We start from the raw sequence: 25,434 nt of genomic DNA, 5'->3' as shown, positions 1-25,434 counted from the left end.
CAAGACACAAGTCACAACTGGTGGGATAAATTCTTTGGATGGTCGCCAAATGCAACTGGGATTTTAAACACATTGAGTTACCCAATTATTGTTTTATTGATATTAGTTGGTATAAGTTTAATATTGTCTTTTGTATTACTTGTTTGGAATTGGAAATTGTTACAACGAATGTCCATGTTAGCCTCCTTGACAAATGTGCATGGCAAGGTATTGAGGGGTACATATCATAAAGACTGGGAAGAAAAATTTTCGTATTAAGTAAAAGAATTTACTAGATTTTCCAGAAAAGGGGGGAATGATATTGTATAAACTCACTTTAGGATAGAATAAATCTTGTGGTTAAAAATTAATGAGAACAAAATAGATGACATCTTGTTATCTGTCGACCTTCTGTTATGTTGAAGCATCTTGTTAATTGAAACATCCTGTTATCTGTCGACCCTCAGTTAGGCTGAAAGCCAACTCAGCTTGGAAAACAACTGATTCAGCCAACCTGGCATTTTTTAAGCAAAAGGTGAAAAGTGCATCACGAGGAAGATCTACGGTCTTCCTCCCAAAGACCACTGCCCACATCCCAAAGACCCCGGCCCACAATTCTTGGAAGGCTTTGCGCAAGGACTGATAAGCTAATTAGCATACGAAGCGAGAGTAGGTGGGTTTAGGTAATGAATATGTATAGGCGTTAATAGAATATTCATCGTTTTGCTGTATAAATATGAGATGGTTTGTTACTTCGAACATGCACGATTGGTGGAGAGATCCCCCGTGCATCCAGCACTGCAATAAAGAATATACCACTTAAGGAAATTTCGGCTTCAATCTTTAAACCAGTTTGGACAGACTTAGCAAACTGCTCAGAGAATCTCGTACAGAAAGTCGCTGGAAATGGGCGCACTGGAGATGGGAAGAAGCTCAAGCTGAGAGAAGCAAACCCGCGCACACAACTGCCTCTCACTGGTAAGCAGCTGCGCATTATGGGGAATCATACGTCCTTAGAAACAAAGACTGTCCTGGTAACCTTACAGCTTATTCTCCTTATTAATAATCAGACAGTTTATGATCCTGAAACATGGGACCAAATTGAGGTCAAGGTGTGGGACTCTGCAACTAAAAACGACAAGGTTGCAGCGGGATTGCTCGGCACCTGGCGAGCAGTCTCTGAGGCCTTAAAAAGCCATGTGGGACCACAGTCAGAAACGTGTGGTTTGCCAGACAGTGAGGGAGCTGTGGGCTTGTCCACCGATCCTTCTGCTACACCATCGGCCCCTCTGCTGCTACTGCCATCGAAGGCTTTTGCTGTTATGCCCCCTGGTGACCTGGACATGCCTTTTGACCCAGGCCCTATTGGCCTTGAAAAGGAGATGGATATGCTTTTCTTCGATCCGGGAAGAACGGGATACATAAGGCCTGAAGACCAAGTTGCTTGACAACTTAAAGCAAGACATATTGTTCAAAAGGAATGGAAAATGGAGACTGTTAAGTCATGGAACTTAAAGGATTGTTTGTTACCTTTCCTGATTGTACGTATGTATAGGCATACTCGTGTTTAGTATGTAAAGCAATGTTCTGTATATTTAGAATGTTTGATGTTTGTGTGTGCGTGATGGTGGAGCGTAGACTCCCCGCTCACCCAGTGCTGTTTACTTGCCTTTTATACCTTTTATACCTTTTATAAATATTCCTTTTATAAATATTACTAAATTCAGATTGAGTTGAGACTTCATTTATAACACCTGGAATATAGAAACAATAGCCCTGTAATAATACAATATTTGGGAAACAACTATCCTGTGACCTTGAAGCTTGAAAGACCAAACAGGAAATGAGGACACTGTTGCAATACACACAAGTGATAGCTACTAAAGAAGAAAAGAAATGTGTAGCATTGACTATTATTTTACTAAATTTTTTTTCGGCACTAATACTGTGAACCCAGCCTCTTTCCTGAGTAACAGAGTTTCCAGATCACCCATTCATGATTGCATCAAGACCATGGACACAGTATACTCCAGCTGACCAGAATTAAAAGATGTACCCCTAGAAGATGCGGAGGATTGGCATTTAGATGGCAGCAGCTTCGTCTGCCAGAAAATTTGATGAATTGATGAGCATCAATACATCCTGAGCATCAATTGTATTGCTTTCACAAATAAATCCTTGTTGTTCCCGGGTAACACATGATTCTAGATTTACAGACTGCCATTTCCCATTCTCCATCCGTGCCCATGTTCTATGCTCCGAAGGATAGAGCACTGTCTCCTCATGGTTTAATCCTAGTGCAATGATGGGGTGGATAACATAAACTGTGCCATTACGTATAGTAAGCACAAAGGCAGTAGCCATGTTAACAATGGGATCATAAGTAAAATTTACCAGGGTCCACAAGGTCTGGAACTTCTTCTCAAAATCATTGGCATTGTCCCAAACAGTCTTTCGGACTTCAGCTGGAAAAATGTCTTCACTTCCTTCCCTAATGATCAAGGCAGCCGTTGCCTGCAACCATAACTGTGCTTGCATACAACTAAGAGCTAAGGATACATTATCTTGAACCATACTAAGCGCATCTATTATTAGTTTGTGGTCTTGGTCTTCTGCATTTTCCCATCTCGGTAACACCTTTGAAACTTGCCATTGACTAGTTCCCAATGCCAATAAGGATGATTGTGGGGGTTGTTTTAGTTTTGTCAAATCACTTGTTGCTGTGGCTAGCTTATTCATTAATATTTCTGAATCAATTCCATTTAAAACTCCTAACCCTGTTCCTAGCCTTCCAGTTAAGTCTCTTTGTGTGCTGCCCCTGAAGTGTGCTTGCTTTTGTGACCATATTGTCCAGTCTTCAAATGATGTCTTTAGGAAAGGAGAACAGGCTGGTTGAACTGCCGAGATGTTAATTTGTATTAGCAATTCAACACGCTTGAGTGACCATTTTGGATTAAATTGCTGTTGGCCTGTGTTCCTTACTACATATGGGCCTGTTTCATAAATTTTGGGTTCCAGTTTGATTGGAGGTGGGGCATGGGTTGTAGAGGGTCTCACTGTTGTAGGAAGTGCCGAATATGAGGCCCTCACCCTTCTTGACTTTGAACTTTTGGCCATTATTAGTCCAAAACCAGCTGATTACTACATTTTGTGTTAATATAAAATTATACCAGCAATCCAATTTACCTGGGCGAATACAACCTTCTCATTGGCCATTTTTGGAAATCAGTTTTACTAAAATCCCCGTTACTTTCTCATGGGTCATTCCATTAATCATTTGGCACTCTATTTTAATTTCATCCCCTATGGTTCTTTGGTGTGTCCACTCTTCCCCTAATTTTTGCCATTCTGATGGTTTATATAAATAGTTACCATTTGTTCACCAGATGATCAGAAATGCTAACTTTCCATTAAAGTTCTTATCCTCTGTTGTTACGGCTTCAGTCCAAGGCCACTCACCACTCTCTGTTATCACAGAGGCACCTTCCTGAATCACAATTACAACTATAAGCCATAGAAACAAAACAATTCTATCAACAAATTTTCTGCCAACCGTATTACCAAATACTCCAGACCGTAATGTCCTCATTTTGTTCGACTAAGCTTTAGTTTCAGTTCATCGTCACCTGGCGTTACTTTCCAGGGGGCTTCTGGAGCTTTCTTCACTCGGGAATAGTGGATCCAAGAGGCTTGTTCTCTAATCTTGATAGCAGTGTGAGTTGTCAGCAACATTTGATATGGTCCATTCCATTTTTCCTCTAGGGGTTGTCCTGAAAAAGTCTTTATATATATATAGTCCCCAGGCTTAAAGGGGTGGATTGGTTGATCCAACCCTCTAGCCCTGGTCCCTAACACAAATTTATGTACTTTATTTAATTGTTTTTGAAGTTCGGTTATATAAGTATATAAATATTCTGATCCCAGCTGCATTAGATCCTCTCCACTAAATAGAAATTGATATGGCCTTCCATATAAGATTTCAAAGGGGCTCAAATTCTCTTTTACTCTAGGTTTAACTCTGATTCTAAGTAATGCTAAAGGGAGGGATTGAGGCCATGACAAATTAGCTTCTTGTCCGATTTCAGCTATTTGTTGTTTAATTAAATGATTCATTTTTTCTACCTGTCCACTTGTCTGCGGTCTATAAGGAGTATGCAGTTGCCAATCTATCTTTAGAATCTTACTTATCTGTTGTACCACTTGTGCACAAAAATGTGAACCTCTATCAGAAGACATTGCTACTGGAATCCCAAAGCGTGGTATTATTTCATTTAACAAGACTTTAACCACTTCTCTTGCTTTGTTTGTTCGACAGGGAAAGGCTTTGGGCCATCCTGAAAAAGTGTCAGTCAGAACCAGTAAATAACGATACCCCCCTTTTCTAGGGAGTTCTGAAAAATCAATTTGCCACTGTTGTCCCGGATAATTTCCTTTACCGATTATTCCAAATTTTATTCTATTCTTGGTATTGGGGTTATTGTGTAAACAGATGCTACATTGTTGAGTTACTTGTTTTATTGTTGTATATAAATTTTGTCCCACTATTGTCTGAGTCAGGTTCTTATGCAATGTGTCAGCTCCCCAATGTGTTTTATTGTGTTCTGTAAGAACTATGGGCCATGTCAAATTAGAGGGTATTATTACGCAGTTATCTTTTAAATATACTCATCCATCTGGTTTCATTTTACCTTTCAAATCTTCAATTAATTTTAAGTCTTCTTTTGTATAATTTGGCTTTTGGTTCATGTATATAGTTTGGATTTTACTGTCTGGTATCAAAGACAATGCCTTCACCTCAATTATTTCAGCTGCCCGCTTAGCCTCCTGATCTGCCAATCGATTTCCAATTTCAAAATCGGCATTCCCCTTTTGGTGTCCCCGACAATGCATGATAGCTACCTTTTCTGGTTGTTTTACTGCCTCTAACAACCTTAAAATTTCTTCAGCATGCTTTATCTGTTTTCCTTGAGCGGTCAGCAATCCACGTTCTCTCCAAATCGCTCCATGAGCATGTACCACGCCGAATGCATATTTAGAATCTGTCCAAATATTTATTTTCCTTCCTGCTGATAGTTCCAGTGCTCGCGTAAGAGCAATTATCTCTGCTTTCTGGGTGGACGTCCCAGGGGGTAATGGTTTAGACTCGATTATCTGTTGAGCAGCTGTAACAGCGTATCCTGCCTTACGTTGTCCTTGTTTTACGAAGCTGCTTCCATCAGTATACCAAGATTCGTCAGCATCTTCTAAAGGTTCTTCCTTAAGATTGGGTCGACTAGAATACACAGCCTCCATTGTTTCTATACAATCATTGGTTAAAGGTTCATCTAGAGTTCCGCTAAGGAAAGAAGCTGGATTTACGATGTTAGTGACCACAATTTCCACATCATCTTGTTCTACTAATATTGCTTGATATTTTAAAAATCTCTGTGGTGAAAGCCAATGGTTTCATTTTTGTTCCAAAACTGTTGAGACCATATGGGAGACTAACACTGTCATTTTCTGTCCCATTGTAAGCTTCCGAGCTTCTTGTATATTGATAACAACAGCTGCAACAGCTCGAAGGCATCCGGGCCATCCTTTACTTACTTCATCTACTTGTTTAGAGAAGTAAGCTACTGCTCGTTTATAGGGACCCAATCTTTGTGCTAGTACTCCCAAAGCTATCCCTTGTCTCTCATGAGAAAACAACCAAAAGGGTTTTGAGAGATCCGGTAATCCCAAAGCCGGAGCTTGCATCAATTCTCGTTTAAGTTGTTTAAAGGTGTTTCGTGCTTCTCCAGTCCAGACTAACTTTGACTGATTACTCTTTATCAATTCATATAGAGGCTTTACCATTAGTCCATAATTATAAATCCAAAGGCGACACCAACCTGTCATTCCTAAAAAGGTTCGTAGCTCCTTTACCGTTTGGGGTTCTGGAGTCTGGCAAATGACTTCCTTACGTTCAGTTCCTAGTTCTCGCTGACCTCCCGAAATTCCAAATCCCAAGTAGGTCACGCGTTGTTGAACCAGCTGAGCTTTCTGTTGAGAGACTCAATATCCATTTAAACCCAGAAAATTAAGAAGACTTATAGTCCATTGAATGCAACTCTCTTTAGTCTCGGTAGCTATTAAGATATCATCTACGTATTGTAACAAAGCTCCTTCAGTGTCCATAGGTATCCAAGTTTCAAGTTCCTTTGCTAATTGGTTTCCAAAAATAGTGGGGCTATTCTTGAATCCTTGAGGTAGCACTGTCCACGTAAGCTGCGTCTTTCTGCCTGAGTCGGGGTTTTTCCCATTCAAAAGCAAATAAGTTTTGGCTTTCTGTGGCTAAGGCTAGGCAGAAGAAGGCATCTTTTAAATCCAGTACAGTAAACCAGACTTGACTATTCTTTAATTTAGCCATCAAAGTATAAGGGTTTGCCACTACTGGATGTATATCCTCAGAGATTTTATTTATGGCCCTCAGATCCTGAACTAGCCTATAGCTTTTTCCATCTGCCTTTTTAATCGGCAATATGGGTGTATTTTATTCTGATTCACATGCAATCAACAATCCATACTGTAGAAATTTATCAATTATCTCTTTAATACCTTTCCTATCTTCTATCCTCAAAGGATATTGCTTAACCTTAACGGGTTTCTCTCCTGGCTTTAATTTAATAATTATTAAGGTCACATTTTTAGCTCTTCCAGGGACTTCAGTGGCCCAAACTCCTGGATATACTTGATCTGTGATCTCTAAAGGTATTTCACTTTTAGGGTTAGTTTGTAGTATTGCCAGGGTTTCTTTTGGATGTTGTTGGAAGCATATTCTCAATTCCCAATTCATCCAGATTTTAGTATTTACTTAACCGTTCATAATTTTCAGGATGATTAGGGTCTTAGTGGGGCGTCGGTCAGGGAAATGCAATTGTCCACAGTTCCCTGAGCGGTCCCATCGGCAATCTGAGCTCGCACATGAACTCAGGTTGTTTTAAGAGTTAACTGCTTTTCTGTTTCCATGACAACTCTCTGGGACCCATCATGATCCCTTTGCCCCAGAGGGCTGATACCCAAGATTTTAAGATCTCAGCCCTGGGCTGAGGCAGAACTGTTAACATTCCTACATCCTCTTTCCCTGCTCATTCAACTTCAAACACCTTTAACACTTTCAACAACCCTTTTAACACTTCCTTTATCTTTCTCCAGCCTGTACTTTTCTAATGCCAACATCAAAGGTGCAGTCAGGGACCAACTTAATTCAGTACCTTTTCCCACCAAGATGCTGATACAACATTCCACCCTATTTTCCTTCTCAAAAACAACATTGACTGTTGAAAAGTATTATAGTTTAAGGCTCCATTAAAAGGCCACTTTTCTCCACGTTCCAGCTTATAAAGCGGCCACCATTGATTACAATATTTTATCAATGTTTTCCTGTTTACACTTCCACCGGCATATCCTCCAATATCCTTCCAATGACTCAAAACACATCCTAAAGTGCTTTTCTTTGGAATTTCACAGCTTGTTTGCACCCCCATATTCCAGTTCACACTTTCAGAATACACGTATCACTTACAAAAATGCGGGCACGCAGGTATCTTTCAATAGTGATGTCATGAAACTACTACTATTACCAGGAGATATTGCCAAAGTCACAATAACAATAATCAGAGTCAAATTCCACATGTCAGATAACCAAATATGTGATATTTGTATATCACATATTATATGTATACGGAATATGTGATAACCAAAATATGTAACACTGTAATGATATCTTTCTTATAACAACGCCACAAACCTATTATTATCACCAGGAATATTGCCAAAATCACAGTAACAATAACCAGAGTTAAATACCACATTCCATGAGTCAGAAAACCGAAATAGGCAACACAATTCCAGATGGACCTTAAAGCGAGCTCTTTCCTTAAGGTCCCCAAACATATACTTATGGTGCCAACCACAAAGTATATACCAAACACTGCCTTGCAGAAGATCACCTTCCGACCTACAGACAGTTCCAGATGACCGGTCTACCAGACAAACAAACCAAAATAAAGAATATACTCACTTACAATGATGGGGTCCTTGTCTGCCTCCGCAGTGATCCGGTGAGTCGAGGAGTCCCTCCGGGAAATCCCGGGGGTACCCTAGGGAGTCCTGTCCCCAGCGGGTCCTGCGGTCTGTCAGAGAGGTTGTCCCATCTGGGTCGCCATATTGATTCAAAGATCGAAGCTGAAATTTCTTTAAGTGGTATATTCTTTATTGCAGCGCTGGATGCACGGGGGATCTCTCCACCTATTGTGCATGTTTGAAGTAACAAACTATCTCATATTTATACAGCAAAACAATGAATATTCTATTAACTCCTATACATATTCAATACCTAAACCTGCCTACTCTCGCTTCGTATGCTAATTAGCTTATCAGTCCTTGCACTTGCGCAAAGCCTTCCAAGAATTGTGGGCCGGGGTCTTCGGGATGTGGGCAGTGGTCTTTGGGAGGAAGACCGTAGATCTTCCTCGTGATGCACTTTTCACTTTTTGCTTAAAAAATGCCAGGTTGGCTGAATCAGTTGTTTTCTAAGCTGCAGAAATGCCGAGTTGGCTCAAGATATCTCAAGTTTCAGCCTAACTGAGGGTCGGCAGATAATGGGATGTTTCAGTTAACAAGACATAATAGAAGGTTGACTCAAGTTATCTCAAGTTTCAGCCTAACTGAGAGTCGACAGATAACGGGATATTTAAATTAACAAGATGCTTCAACATAACAGAAAGTCGACAGATAACAAGATGTCATCTATTTTGTTCTCATTAATTTTTAACCACAAGATTTATTCTATCCTAAAGTGAGTTTATATGATATCAGTGGAGAACCTGGTTGTAAAAGTACGCCACGTAGATGCTCATGTGCCCAAGAGTCAGGCCACTGAAGGACATCAAAACAACCAGCAGGTGGATCAGGCTGCTAAGACTGAAGTGGCTCAGGTGGACCTGGACTGGCAACATAAAGGTGAATTATTTATAGCTCGATGGGCCCATGACACCTCGGGCCATCAAGGTAGAGATGCAACATACAGATGGGCTCGTGATCAAGAGGTGGACCTGACCATGGACACTATTGCACAGGTTATTCATGATTGTGAAACATGTGCTTCAATCAAGCAAGCCAAACAGTCAAAGCCTCTTTGGTATGGAGGACAATGGCTGAAATATAAATATGGAGAGGCTTGGCAGATTGATTACCTCACACTCCCTCAAACCCGCAATGGCAAGCGCCACATAAATACAATGGTGGAAGCAACCACCGGATGGCTGGAAACATAGCCTGTGCCCCATGCCACTGCCCGGAACACTATCCTGGGCCTTGAAAAGCAAGTCCTATGGCGACATGGCACCCCAGAAAGAATAGTCAGTCAATGGGACTCATTTCCGAAACAACCTTTTAGACATTTGGGCCAAAGAACATGGCATTGAGTGGGTGTCTCACATCCCCCATCATGCACCAGCCTCTGGGAAAATCAAGTGATACAATGGACTGTTAAAGACTACACTGAAAGCAATGGGTGCTGGGATATTCAAAAATTGGGATACGCATTTGGCAAAGGCCACCTGGTTAGTCAATACTAGGGGATCTGCCAACCGAGCAGGACCTGCCCAATCAAGCCTGTTATGTACTCTATGTGAGGAATGTTTTAACAATTCGTGTCCATAAAGAACAATTCTGTTTGAATTGTTTGAATCCTGTCTGCCTCTGGGCCCTGCACTGGCAATTCAATGCTTGAACCACAGCTGCAGTGTGTCCCAGTCTCCCCCTCATTCCTCATTCTAGCCAATTTATCACTTCTTAAATTTATGAACCTGTTTGCTTTTGTTATTCCGGACTTCTATTTCTAACACTGCTATAGATGTGTCTGTGAATGGCTGGGGAAGAATGTTTTAATTACCCGTGTGTCTGGGAGTTTCAGAACAACTGATAACAACTAGTGACTGTTATGGGATACTATGTGGATCTTTGGTATCTGGTTAGGGGGGGGCAGAGAAAGAAGCTGAAAGGCGGCTGGGAGACAAGATTTGAAGAAGGTGTTTTGAAGAAGGTGTTCCGTAAACTTGGTACGGTGCCCAGTAAGTACAAAGGGGAAGAGGAAGACTGTGAGCCTTCAGCATGGAAGACCCCTAGAGACCCCCAGAAGAGACCCCAGAGGAGACTGCGCATGCTCCAGTAGGAGGGACTGCACCCCGGAAGCTAATTTTAATAATCTATTTTTTTTAGAAGTAGTAATGAATATGTATTAGTCTAGGAGCATAAAAATCAGTTGCTTGATGTAATTGGTGTGCATCCTGGTGGAGCGGAGACTCCCGGTGCACCCAGCGCTGTTTGCTTACCTCTATTCCTTTATATCCTTTAATAAATCCTATTTTTCATTTAATTCTAATTTGAATCCTGAGCCATTTATAACAATTTGGGGGCTCGTCCGGGATGGCTATAGTTCCTGAATTCTGATTTACTCTAGGAGGGGCGCCCCACCATTTGGTGGCTCCTGTTTGAGTCAGATCGGGACTAATGCCATCCTGAACCTGAATAAAGGTAAGCAAAGAATTTTGATTTTTTTGAGCTCCCTTGCCGGCTGTGTTTTTGTGCCCGTAATTCTGCGCGCGAAGATCCAGACGAAGACGACAGGGTCGTTTGGATACCGTCTGGTTGGGTTCCGGTGTCCGGGATCGAACCGGACGAAGACGACAGTCGTTTGGATACCGTCTGGTTCGATCCCAGACGAAGACGCTTGTGGATACCGTCCGGTTGGACTCTGGACGAAGACGACTGATTCGTAAGATACCGTCCGGTTGGGTAAAGGTACGGTTGCCCGTGTTTGTGTGTGAGAGTGTAACTGAGGCTTCTAAAGTCTGAGGCGTAGAAGTCTTTTTGTTTTCTCACTGGTTCTAATCTCCTGTCGGGGGGGCTGGGCTGGTGAATGGAGTGATACGTGGGTGGGTGATAGGTCCTAAGCCCCCTGCAAGACACTCTCACTCGGGGCAACCAAGGGCTGTGGGAATTGCCACTAGTAAAATAAATTGCAAATCAAATTATACACTTTAACCCAAAAAGATGAAGAAGTTATTAACCCTTTAGTGTGGTATAAGGAGGGAGAAATTGGAAAAATGGAAATGGACCCCATAAATGTTCAGATAATGGATCCACATCGTCCTATTCGAATTAAACAATATCCTATACCAATGGAGGGTCGAAGGGGATTAAAACCTATAGTTGATAGACTTTTGGAGGAAGGGACTTTAGAACCGTGTATGTCACCTCACAATACACCCATCCTCCCTGTGAAGAAATCGGATGGGTCATACAGACTGGTACAGGATCTGAGAGCTGTAAATCAGCGAACAATCACTAAATTCCCTGTGGTAGCAAATCCTTACACCCTGCTGAGTCATGTCTCTCCCAAATATACTTGGTATAGTGTAATAGATCTGAAAGATGCTTTTTGGACCTGTCCTTTAGATGAAAATTCCAGGGATTACTTTGCTTTCAAGTGGGAAGACCCGGAGACAGGACGAAAACAACAATTAAGGTGGACTGTGCTACCACAAGGGTTTACTGAGTCACCGAATCTATTTGGACAAACTTTGGAAAAAGTTCTACAAGATTTTACATTACCTGGGGAGGTAAAGTTATTGCAATATGTGGATGATTTGTTAATAGCTGGAGAGACTGAAGAAGGAACCCGAAAAGCCACTATTAATTTGTTAAATTTTCTGGGGGAAAAGGGATTAAAAGTGTCCCGATCAAAGTTACAATTTGTGGAACAGGAGGTAAAATACTTAGGACACTGGTTAAGCAGGGGAGAAAAGAAATTGGATCCTGACAGGGTATCTGGGATCCTCTCCTTAAGACCCCCCACAAACTAAAAAGGAAATTCGGCAAGCATTGGGATTATTAGGATATTGTAGACCGTGGCTTGAAGGCTACAGTGAAAAAGTTAAATTTTTATATGAAAAACTAATTGATAATCAATTCAAGTGGTCCACAGAAGATGATCAAAAATTTGAAGAAATAAAAAAAGCATTAATACAAGCACCTGTATTAAGTCTCCCAGATCTAGAGAAACCCTTTTCTCTCTTTGTGAACACATCAAACCAGACAGCATATGGAGTCCTTACTCAAGATTGGGCAGGAATTAAAAAACCCGTGGGGTATTGTTCCAAATTACTTGATCCAGTAAGTAGGGGGTGGCCTGCTTGTCTTCAAGCCTTGGTTGCTACAGCATTATTGATAGAAGAAGTGAGAAAGATTACTTTTAGTGCTCCCTTAAAAGTGTATACTCCACACAATGTCAGAAGTGTCTTACAACAGAGAGCGGAGAAATGGTTAACAGACAGCCGGATCCTAAAGTATGAAGCTATACTAATTGACTCCCCTGATTTAGAACTGAAGGTAACCTCTGCTCAGAGCCCAGCACAATTTTTATTTGGAAAACCCTCAGAGGAACTACAACATAATTGTTTGGAGGTAATCGAGACCCAGACTAAAGTGAGACCCGATTTGAGAGATACTGAATTAGAAAAGGGAGAGATACTATTCATAGATGGTTCCTCTCGAGTAGTAGAGGGAAAAAGAAAAACAGGGTATGCCATAATTAATAAACACCTGGAATCTGTGGAATCAGGCCCCCTGAGTCCATCATGGTCAGCTCAGGCTTGTGAGCTGTATGCCCTATACAGGGCCCTGGAACTATTAAAGGGAAAAAGTGGAACTATATATACAGATTCTAAATACGCATATGGAGTGGTTCACACCTTTGGAAAAATTTGGGAGGAAAGAGGTTTAATTAATACTCAAGGGAAGAATCTTATACATCAAGAATTAATAAGGAAAATTTTAAAAGCTTTAAGGGAACCTAAAGAAATAGCAGTAGTACATGTAAGAGGGCATCAGAAAGGATTGGAATACCACACTAGGGGAAATAATCTAGCAGATAAAGAAGCTCAGGAAGCAGCTTTAAGAATTCAGGCTGCTAAAATTAATATAGTACAGGAAGAAGTAAGACAAGAAGAAGAAAAACAAGAAGAAGAAAAGAAGTTTACTCCTGAAGAACAAACAAAACTGGAGAAAATAGGTGCTAAATTAGAACAAGGAAAATGGACATTGCCAGATGGGCGAGAAATGTTACCAAAAGCTTATGCAAGACAAATATTGGAACGTTTGCATACCCAAACACACTGGGGTACAAGAGCATTAAGTAATCACTTAAACAATTTGGTTGTATAGGGGTTTTTGAAATAGCAAAGCAAATCACACAAGGTTGTTTAACTTGTCAGAAAATAAATAAGAAAATATTTCGACAGGCGGCAGCGGGAGGAAGAAAAACAGCATATCGGCCTTTTGAGAGAGTACAAGTTGATTTTACTGAATTGCCTAAAGTAGGGAGAATCAAGTATTTATTGGTAATTGTTGATCATTTAACACAATGGGTGGAAGCTTATCCTGTGGCACGAGCTACGGCACAAACGGTGACAAAAATTTTATTGGAACATCTGATACCTAGATATGGGATAATCCAGTACATTGATTCTGACCAAGGCACACACTTTACTTCTAAAATAATAAAATTATTATGTCAATCATTAGGTATTCAGTGGGAATATCATACTCCGTGGCACCCACAAAGCTCAGGGAAAGTAGAGAGAATGAATCAAACAATAAAACAGCAATTGGCTAAATTAATGATTGAGACACAATTGCCCTGGACTCGATGTTTACCATTGGCACTTTTAAACATAAGAACTAAATCACACAGTGAGACTGGATTATCACCATATGAAATGTTATACGGTATGCCTTACTCACAGGGAATGCCCCTGGGGGATAATGTAGTTGAGGATCGAAGTATCCAGAAATATATAATTACTATTGGGAAGAGGTTGCAAGAACTAAGAGAAATTGGAATACTGGTTCAGACACCACCTTTAGGATTTACCATCCATCAAATACAACCAGGGGATAAGGTCTTAATAAAAACTTGGAAAGAAGAATCCTTACAACCCCGGTGGGAGGGACCGTATCTTGTTTTACTTACCACTGAAACAGCTGTGAGAACAGCAGAAAGGGGTTGGACCCATGCATCCAGAGTGAAAGGACCAATAAATACCAAAACCTGGAAGGTTGAGTCCGCTCCTGGGGAACTGAAGTTAAAACTAAAAAGAACTAATGTTCCGGAAATAGGGCCTGCTCTGCATGAAATACCAGAAGAAGGGGACAAGCCTGCAATGAAGAAAGGGGAGAAGGCAAGACCGGGGCAGGACTCTCCACTGCGGTGTGTATAGTGTGTATAATCTACCGAGGGAGGCAACCCCTACGGGTATTGACTGCCGAGTGTGAGGGCCTCGACCGGACTTCTCCCGCACTGAAATCAAGCTGTCCCAGAAAAAGAAACAAGCGAGCAGACGAAAAATGTATGTATGTAGTAAGAGGTTTTTTTTAACCTATTGTAATTAGTTTTCCAGGAGCTGAACCACCCTCGAAGGCTGAACAGTGACACCAGTTTAAGTAGATTCTGGAAGTGGATCCAACCCCTTGATTGAGGACATTTCTCACACCCCTACATACCCCCCCCAGACGACGTAGAAGGATGAGAAGGATGCTATACTTCCTGGTACTATTCTTACAAGGGCAATTGAGCCATGGGAATAACTTTTTTATTCTGGGGGAGGAAGTGGCTAAGACTTTTAATCTTAGCAATTGCTGGGTTTGTGGGGGACCAAGAGGAGCTGAAAGTTGGCCTTGGGTAGCTGGCCCAGTCGAACCTAAATGGTGGGTTAGTAATTTAAGTGAAGTTCATAATGGAACACAATTCTGGAAAGAGGAAGAAGGCCCGTGGCAATTGTATTCATCAGAAAAAGGTATATATTGTTTAAACAGAACAGGGACAGTAAAGGTGGGAGAAAGCATTTGTAAATGGACTCTGTCCCCTGGATATGAATGTACTGATCCTGAATGTAGACCTATAAACTGTACAGCAAGTAAAGGAAAATGGAATGCTACACATGTCCAGCTGAAAAATGGGACTTGGCTGAAATGCTCATCTAAGGAATTCTTTGGACCTGGGTGTAAAGCCATGGCAAGAGCACAATCAAAAGGACAATTCGATGTTCAAATCTTGAGTTGTCAGCGTGATAACACCACTAGGGAACAGCATGTGGTAAAAATCTATCGCTGGAGGTGGCAAAATGAGAACGGGACGCAAGTGTTTTTTAAACATTTCTGGTCAGCCAATAATATGACAAGTCATGAAGGAGAAATTAGCTGTAATTGTGAGTGGGAATCTAGTGTAGGGGCTTGGAAGTGTATATATACGAGTATTAAGGAAGCAAACATTGTAACTGGGCCACTTGGTAACGAAAACACCTTGTATTTTCATGCCCCAAGGAATAGAAAAAACTGGGATGGTCCTTTTCCAAATGGGACGTGGGCTTTAAAAGGACATTATTGGATATGTGGCAAACGGGCCTATAAAAGGTTACCAAAAGATTGGTCAGGAATATGCTACGTGGGATACATAAGACCTTTATTCTTTTTATTATCTCAAATACAAGGGAATCACTTAGGAGTAAAATTATATGATGATCTCAATAGGGAGAAACGATATATTGATACCTCTTTAGCTGGAGGTAGTGCTCAAAAATGGAGAGAAAATGAATGGCCCCCTGAAAGAATCATACAGTATTATGGACCAGCTACATGGAATCCGAATGAAGTAATATCTGGAGCTCGAGAACCTATTTATAATTTGAATCGCATAATTAGGTTACAAGCAGTTCTCGAAACAATAACTAATCAAACAGCAACAGCTCTGGATCTCCTAGCTGACCAATCTACCCAGATGAGGAATGCTATTTTCCAACATAGAATGGTCTTGGACTATTTACTAGCAGAAGAAGGGGGTGTGTGTGGTAAACTAAATTATTCTAATTGTTGCTTACAAATTGACGATAATGGGAAAGTAGTTAAAAAGATAACCAAGGAAATTAGAAAATTAGCCCACGTCCCAACACAAACCTGGAAGGATATGGAATGGGATTTATTTTCATGGCTGCCTGGTGGACCACGGGTTAAAAGGGTGTTATTTTTATTATTATGTGGTATAATGACGTTATTATTTGTACCTTGTATGATACCTTGTCTTACACTATTAATACGCCGGGTGATAAATAGTACATTGGTAATAACTTCATTAAAAAAAGAAGGGAGTATGTCAATTATGATGCTTAAGAATTGGACCCTCCAAGAACAAACTGATGAAATCCAATTATTAATAACAGAAGAGACACGAATTGGGGATATTGAAAAGAAGATAAGGGATTGTGAGGAATGTTTTAACGATTCGTGTCCATAAAGAACAATTCTGTATGAATTGTTTGAATCCTGTCTGCCTCTGGGCCCTGCACTGGCAATTCAATGCTTGAACCACAGCTGCAGTGTGTCCCAGTCTCCCCCTCATTCTAGTCAATTTATCAAGTCTTCAGAAAATACTCCTCAAATTTATGGACCTGTTTGCTTTTGTTATTCCGGACTTCTATTTCTAACAGTTACAGCCTTTTTTCTGTCTTCTTCGAGATTAACTTAACACTGCTATAGGTGTGACTGTCCCTGTGAATGGCTGGTGAAGAATGTTTTAATTACTGGTGAAGTGTCAATAAGAAAGCTATTTGTGTTTGTATGAAGTCTTTGATGTCTGGGGGTTTCAGAACAACTGATAACAACTAGTGACTGTTATGGGATACTATGCAGGCCTCTGATATCTGGCCAGGTGGCCAAGAGATTAAGAAGAAGAAAAAAGAAGCTGAAGGACGGCTGGGAGACAAGACCTGCAGAAAATGTTCTATAAACTTGGTACGGTGCCAAAGGAGTACAAAGGGGAAGGACGAGAAAAAAACTTGGAGAGGAAGACTACGAGCCTTCAGCATGAAAGACCCCTAGAGACCCCCAGAGGAGACTGATGCGCATGCTCCAGTAGGAGGGACTGGACCCCGGAAGCTAATTATAATATCTGTTTTTTTTTAGAAGTAGTAATGAATATGTATTAGTCTAGGAGCATAAAAATCAGCTACTTGATGTAACTGGTGTGCGTCCTGGTGGAGCGGAGACTCCCGGTGCACCCAGCGCTGTTTGCTTACCTCTATTCTTTTATATTCTTTTAATAAATCCTATTTTTTTATTTAATCCTATTTTGAAGATTGAGCCATTTCTAACACCCTCAATACCTTGCCATGCACATTTGTCAAGGAGGCTAACATGGACATTCATTGTAACAATTTCCAATTCCAAACAATTGGCCTCCAACTGGACTTGACTCCATTTACCACGACTCTTTGAGCCCGGCTATTCAGCCAGTTTGTAACCCAACGAAGCGTGCGCCAGTCCAAGCCAAGTGTTGTTAAATGAAATAATACCATGCTTTGGGATTCCAGTAGCAATGTCTTCTGATAGAGGTTCACATTTTTGTGCACAAGTGGTACAACAGATAAGTAAGATTCTAAAGATAGATTGGCAACTGCATACTCCTTATAGACCGCAGACAAGTGGACAGGTAGAAAAAATGAACCATTTAATTAAACAACAAATAGCTGAAATCGGACAAGAAGCTAATTTGTCATGGCCTCAATCCCTCCCTTTAGCATTACTTAGAATCAGAGTTAAACCTAGAGTAAAAGAGAATTTGAGCCCCTTTGAAATCTTATATGGAAGGCCATATCAATTTCTATTTAGTGGAGAGGATCTAATGCAGCTGGGATCAGAATATTTATATACTTATATAACCGAACTTCAAAAACAATTAAATAAAGTACATAAATTTGTGTTAGGGACCAGGGCTAGAGGGTTGGATCAACCAATCCACCCCTTTAAGCCTGGGGACTATATATATATAAAGACTTTTTCAGGACAACCCCTAGAGGAAAAATGGAATGGACCATATCAAATGTTGCTGACAACTCACACTGCTATCAAGATTAGAGAACGAGCCTCTTGGATCCACTATTCCCAAGTGAAGAAAGCTCCAGAAGCCCCCTGGAAAGTAACGCCAGGTGACGATGAACTGAAACTAAAGCTTAGTCGAACAAAATGAGGACATTACGGTCGGGAGTATTTGGTAATACAGAATCACAGAATCACAGAATTTCTAGGTTGGAAGAGACCTCAAGATCATCGAGCCCAACCTCTGACCTAAAGTAAAACTGTTAATAAACTGATTTCCAAAAATGGCCAACGAGAAGTCTGTATTCGCCCAGGTAAATTGGACTACAACAAACTAATAATAGATGCACTTAGTATGGTTCAAGATAATGTATCCTTAGCTCTTAGTTGTATGCAAGCACAGTTATGGTTGCAGGCAACGGCTGCCTTGATCATTAGGGAAGGAAGTGAAGACATTTTTCCAGCTGAAGTCCGAAAGACTGTTTGGGACAATGCCAATGATTTTGAGAAGAAGTTCCAGACCTTGTGGACCCTGGTAAATTTTACTTATGATCCCATTGTTAACATGGCTACTGCCTTCGTGCTTACTATACGTAATACCACAGTTTATGTTATCCACCCCATCATTGCACTAGGATTAAACCATGAGGAGACAGTGCTCTATCCTTCGGAGCATAGAACATGGGCACGGATGGAGAATGGGAAATGGCAGTCTGTAAATCTAGAATCATGTGTTACCCGGGAACAACAAGGATTTATTTGTGAAAGCAATACAATTGATGCTCAGGATGTATGTTTTGACACGGAGCAAGTTGTCTGCCACCTTGAAATTCATCCAAATACTAGTCAAAAGACTGTGCTTGTATATATATTTGTCAAGGCTGTGTGTGTTTAAGAACTGCTTGTGATTTTGTAGAAGTAGACAAGGAGAACATAATTCTCCCTAGCAAAAATCATTCTAACTTTTGTATTTGTAACTTTGTTAGAATCGTCGGGTGTGATTTTCTATATTTGGCACCAGTGGTATCCCACCAGCTGATCAAGTCTAACAACTAATCACTGTCCATCATGATACAAAGGAAATAAGCAGAGTTTTGCAAAGAGTAAAACAAGACACAAGTCACAACTGGTGGGATAAATTCTTTGGATGGTCGCCAAATGCAACTGGGATTTTGAACACATTGAGTTACCCAATTATTGTTTTATTGATATTAGTTGGTATAAGTTTAATATTGTCTTTTGTATTACTTGTTTGGAATTGGAAATTGTTACAATGAATGTCCATGTTAGCCTCCTTGACAAATGTGCATGGCAAGGTATTGAGGGGTACATATCATAAAGACTGGGAAGAAAAATTTTCGTATTAAGTAAAAGAATTTACTAGATTTTCCAGAAAAGGGGGGAATGATATTGTATAAACTCACTTTAGGATAGAATAAATCTTGTGGTTAAAAATTAATGAGAACAAAATAGATGACATCTTGTTATCTGTCGACCTTCTGTTATGTTGAAGCATCTTGTTAATTGAAACATCCTGTTATCTGTCGACCCTCAGTTAGGCTGAAAGCCAACTCAGCTTGGAAAACAACTGATTCAGCCAACCTGGCATTTTTTAAGCAAAAGGTGAAAAGTGCATCACGAGGAAGATCTACGGTCTTCCTCCCAAAGACCACTGCCCACATCCCAAAGACCCCGGCCCACAATTCTTGGAAGGCTTTGCGCAAGGACTGATAAGCTAATTAGCATACGAAGCGAGAGTAGGTGGGTTTAGGTAATGAATATGTATAGGCGTTAATAGAATATTCATCGTTTTGCTGTATAAATATGAGATGGTTTGTTACTTCGAACATGCACGATTGGTGGAGAGATCCCCCGTGCATCCAGCACTGCAATAAAGAATATACCACTTAAGGAAATTTCGGCTTCAATCTTTAAACCAGTTTGGACAGACTTAGCAAACTGCTCAGAGAATCTCGTACAGAAAGTCGCTGGAAATGGGCGCACTGGAGATGGGAAGAAGCTCAAGCTGAGAGAAGCAAACCCACGCACACAACTGCCTCTCACTGGTAAGCAGCTGCGCATTATGGGGAATCATACGTCCTTAGAAACAAAGACTGTCCTGGTAACCTTACAGCTTATTCTCCTTATTAATAATCAGACAGTTTATGATCCTGAAACATGGGACCAAATTGAGGTCAAGGTGTGGGACTCTGCAACTAAAAACGACAAGGTTGCAGCGGGATTGCTCGGCACCTGGCGAGCAGTCTCTGAGGCCTTAAAAAGCCATGTGGGACCACAGTCAGAAACGTGTGGTTTGCCAGACAGTGAGGGAGCTGTGGGCTTGTCCACCGATCCTTCTGCTACACCATCGGCCCCTCTGCTGCTACTGCCATCGAAGGCTTTTGCTGTTATGCCCCCTGGTGACCTGGACATGCCTTTTGACCCAGGCCCTATTGGCCTTGAAAAGGAGATGGATATGCTTTTCTTCGATCCGGGAAGAACGGGATACATAAGGCCTGAAGACCAAGTTGCTTGACAACTTAAAGCAAGACATATTGTTCAAAAGGAATGGAAAATGGAGACTGTTAAGTCATGGAACTTAAAGGATTGTTTGTTACCTTTCCTGATTGTACGTATGTATAGGCATACTCGTGTTTAGTATGTAAAGCAATGTTCTGTATATTTAGAATGTTTGATGTTTGTGTGTGCGTGATGGTGGAGCGTAGACTCCCCGCTCACCCAGTGCTGTTTACTTGCCTTTTATACCTTTTATACCTTTTATAAATATTCCTTTTATAAATATTACTAAATTCAGATTGAGTTGAGACTTCATTTATAACACCTGGAATATAGAAACAATAGCCCTGTAATAATACAATATTTGGGAAACAACTATCCTGTGACCTTGAAGCTTGAAAGACCAAACAGGAAATGAGGACACTGTTGCAATACACACAAATGATAGCTACTAAAGAAGAAAAGAAATGTGTAGCATTGACTATTATTTTACTAAATTTTTTTTCGGCACTAATACTGTGAACCCAGCCTCTTTCCTGAGTAACAGAGTTTCCAGATCACCCATTCATGATTGCATCAAGACCATGGACACAGTATACTCCAGCTGACCAGAATTAAAAGATGTACCCCTAGAAGATGCGGAGGATTGGCATTTAGATGGCAGCAGCTTCGTCTGCCAGAAAATTTTCCTCACAGGATATGCGGTAACAAACATCAGCTCAAAAGGTGGAAATCATACCCTTGATAAGAGCTTTTGAGCTGGCAAAAGGCAAAAGAATTAACATTTGGACAGATTTGAAATATGCCTTTGGTGCGGTTCATGCATATGGGGCATGAGAGAGCACTTTTATCTTCCTCAGTTAAACATGCAGAACAGGTACTGAAGGTATTCCAAGCTGTATACCTGCCTACTAAAGTTGCCATTATGTACTGTAAACGACATCAAGCAGGGGATACTGATATTGGAAGAGGAAATAGACTGGCTGATGCAGAAGCCAAAGGGGAGGCAGAATGGGCATCTGAGAGTCAAATTTTGGCACTAGTACCAAGAACAGAAAAACAGGCATTAACAAAAGCCTTAGAAAATGATTTAGAGAACATAATAAAGCATGCTGGGGAGCTGAAGTAGTATAACAGTTTTAGAAAATGGATGGGACCTAATTTGTATACCAATGTTAGACAGGTATAAAAGTAAACCATAGACAGGAATCAAGCTCCAAACAGTGGTAAATTATTTTTTCAAACTCCTAAGAAAATGGGGGTATCAGTATTTATTGGTATTAACTAACACCTTTTCAGGATGGCCAAAAGCATTCTCAACCAGAACAGCCGAGGCTTGGGAGGTAACTAAGATATTACTACAAGAAATAATACCTCATTTTGGGGTTCCAGGTTTCGGGTACAGACTGGCAACTTCACATACCCCATATCGCCCTCAGTCGAGTGGCCAAGTAGAAAAAAAAAAGAACAGCAAATTGCGAAATTGGAACAAGAAGCAAATTTGGTGTGGCCTCAGTCTCTTCCTTTAGCCCTTTTGCATATACAAACTAGACCAAGGGCAAAGGAAGGGCTAAGCCCCTTTGAAATCTTATATGGACAACCCTATGGAATACAAAGAGGAATATCCATGCAAGTTGGGGATGAAATTATGACCTCCTATAATGGTGGCCTTAGGTAAACAGCTCAATGAAATTGGAAAGCATGTGAGTGGGACTCGGGGTAGAGGATTAGGTGGACCAGTGCACAATATAGCAGAACGCCTGGATCCATCACACCAGAGTGAAAAAGACACCCAAGACCCCATGGAAGGTTACTCAGGTGCAACCTGGAAGGTTACATTTTTCACGGTCTTAATGGTATCATTGGTCAAGGAAACTGAACAGTGGGAGCACAATACCTATGTGAAACTCACCCAGGCAGTGAGTGATAGTTTACCTAAGAAATGGAACATGTCCATTTGGCAAGGACGATTGTGAACATCTAGGGGAGAGATTTGAACTACTCCCATGCGAAAATGTTAACATATACACCAGATGCTAACTTGCTGTGTATATGTTAACAAACAAAAACAGACTGAGACTGACCTGGAGAAAATAATAAAATTTTGCATGCAGTAGCTCAGGATGATACATCCTGGGGATTTACACACTTGGTAGAAAAATTGACTTCCTGGTTGCCAAACCTAACATGGCTGAAGCAGTTGTTTATCACAATAATCGTGGTCATAGTTTTGTCCATGGTTCTTTGCGTGGTGAACTGATGTACCTTATGGTGTTTTAAGAATACAGGAAACTCCTACAGCAAGTAGAAAAAGAACCAACTGGAAACTGGAGTCTAACAAATACTTTGAAAGAGTGTTAGATAGGGAAACACTATATTGAACCCAGAAATAGTAAAAGAATTTATTAACTTTTTAGAAAAGGGGGTACTGCTAGAGGGAGTTAGGAGAATCTTAGCAAATAGAGATAGAGCGCTGACAGTATCAAACTAGTGGATACTGCTTAATGTCTTTGCTAACTATTGTGCATTGTACAAATTAACTAAAGCAAGAAACCTTGGGCCCCTTACCAAGGTTAGTCCCTTGATAAGAATGTGAGCCTGTCTTAAGAAAATGGTAGAAACTGGTCCTGAGGATGGACAAGAGTCAAGGAGCAACTGAGACTGCGCAAAGACAAGAGGTCAACTAGCGGTGACGAGGAAGAGTCGCCAACCTTCATCCCCACACTCCCGGCGACCACAACCAGGAGACAGTGCGCAAGCACAGATGGGAGGAGCTTATGGAAATGACTTATTGGAATTAATTTTAATATGAAGCCGGGACAGGCTATGCATATGTATAGGTGCATTGTGAAACTTCATGCATATGTAACTCTTTACTGCATATAACCAAAGCAAACGCCGTGTTGGGGTGCGCATGACTTTGGTGGGACTAACCCCCGTACCACCCAGCACTGAATAAACATACCTACCTACTTCACAATCTTACTGATTGTGGAGTCTGCTTTCCGCAAGTCAGATAAAGGTGATTCCCTAAGACTTATCAAGTGCTGCACATCAGTATAGTAAAATAATGACAAAAATATTACCAGAAACAGCCATAGTATCACTGATCCACGCAACTGAAAATATCCAGTCCTTATGTCCATCCTAAAAGGAAAAAAAAAAGTCAGATTAGCTGTGCCATTATACTCTTGAGCAGTCTCTCAAAGCAGACAAGTATTCTCCACTTCGAATTTTAGTACAAGCACAAAAAGGACAGACGTATGTTAGAAACATTATACAGGTGAAATTCCAGTATCAGTCCGGAGCAGTTTAAGTATCCAGCAGCAATTTTAACTTTTTTGTCAGTTTGATTAAACTAAGTGTATAATTGATATATATATTGTGTATATATATGTATACATACATACATATATATGTGTATATATGTATGCATAATTAATATATATTAATTATATTAATATATCCGAGAGGGTGGTCGCACACTGGAACAGGCTCCCCAGCAAAGTAGTCACTGCACCAAGTCTGTCTGAATTTAAGAAGCGACTGGACTATGCACTTAGTCACATGGTCTAAAATTTTGGGTAGACCTGTGCAGTGCCAGGAGTTGGACTTGATGATCCTTATGGGTCCCTTCCAAGTCGGGATATTCTATGATTCTATGAATAGTTAGAGAGCAATTAAGTGATGGAAAAACAGGTCTTAAACCAAAGACAAATTGACCTTAAATCTAAGTGCTTAGAATTTCCATTTTGAAAGCAGTGTTTTTTGCAGAATAGTCACACGCTTCCTCAGAGACATGTCCTTACTATAAATGGTAACTAAAACATTATGTTTGCAATTGATAAGCTATAGAATAATTTTTCAAGACTACTACTTCAAGTACCTTTTCCCCTGGGGGGGATCCCTAAACCTGCAGTTCTGTTTGAAAAGCTGCAGGTACAGCAGCATGCTAGTGAACAGCAAGTCATGTAGATCTTCAGAGTCAAGCCTTTTCAGCAGTAGCAGATAGCCAGCTGCAGAACTCTGACCTCTGCTGTTGTCAGTAACATCTACATGAAGGCCTGAGTCAAAAGGAAGGAGAAATATTTAAGGCATCTTGTCAAGAAAGACCACTTCATCGGGAATGTTTTAAACGTTTCAGGAATTCTTCACTCTTCACCACAAGACTCCCAAATCTAACCTCACTCTGACCTTAGGCACTTCAAAGTAGTAATTCTTTTAAGTGACAGAATAAACCTTCCCCAAATATTCCCACTTACATCTCCCACACAGACAGGATCAAGTGTAGGCAGACGATAAATTGCAAGACTGTTGGGGTTGTCTCCACCTGTGGCCAGAAGGGTCCTTGAGGGGTTGAGCTCAATGGCGTGAATACCACAGCCCTGTTGGTTCACCATGCCAGGTTCACGGTCTTTCAGAATAGGAATCTTGGTAATTTGACCAGTCTGGACATCTACCACAAATAACTGGGAAAAAAACAAAAAACAAACAGAAGATGCAAGTCATTGCTGAACAAAGATCAGAAAAACAAGATGATCAAAGATGCACTCTATTATGAATTACTCTTTCTCCACAAATCCTGCAAGTATGACTGAAAAAAAAAAGTATAAATTAATTCTTAAAATTAGTGAACTGACTTAATTACAGAGGGGTTTATTTCAACGATCCCATTTGGTTTTGAATGCAATGGAAGAGAAAGGAGAGAATTGTCATGGCATGTTTCCCATTTAACCAAACATTCAAATTTGAAGTTTATTGCCCTGTTTGTTACTTTGACAAAACAAAATTGTTTTCCAGTTTCTCTTAACACCAGGGAGAAAGACAGACCCACCTTCAAACAGTGAGTAAGCCCAAGAGTACTTCGCCCAAGTCTCCTGCAGCCCAGATAAGAATACTTATCATTAAGTTTTGGCTTTGACAAAGTGATACCTTATAAGTTTAGAGTTTATTTTCTGGTGTAGTGGGTTTACGTGGCAAGGTTTT

General features: G+C 40.7%; 1 protein-coding gene across 4 annotated transcripts in view; it reads right to left on the bottom strand.

Moving 5' to 3' along the window:
• Nucleotides 1-25,434, bottom strand: part of LOC116501442 (DDB1- and CUL4-associated factor 12-like) — a 109,560-nt gene that overhangs the window by 33,197 nt on the left and 50,929 nt on the right. For 3 of the 4 annotated variants that reach the window (XM_032207013.1, XM_032207016.1, XM_032207017.1), the window contains 3 exons: nucleotides 24,711-24,917; nucleotides 23,535-23,595; nucleotides 5,850-6,011 (listed from right to left, as the gene is read on the bottom strand). In XM_032207013.1, coding sequence (XP_032062904.1) covers nucleotides 5,850-6,011; nucleotides 23,535-23,595; nucleotides 24,711-24,917 — 430 coding nt within the window. The remainder of the gene's footprint in view (nucleotides 1-5,849; nucleotides 6,012-23,534; nucleotides 23,596-24,710; nucleotides 24,918-25,434) is intronic. The other variant, XM_032207014.1, reaches the window with a different exon arrangement.

This window comes from Aythya fuligula, chromosome W (assembly GCF_009819795.1).
Source record: "Aythya fuligula isolate bAytFul2 chromosome W, bAytFul2.pri, whole genome shotgun sequence".
In the NCBI taxonomy this organism is placed as follows: Eukaryota; Metazoa; Chordata; class Aves; order Anseriformes; family Anatidae; genus Aythya; species Aythya fuligula.
Note: the sequence above shows the minus strand (reverse complement) of the source record. Positions and strands in the feature narration are given on the sequence as shown.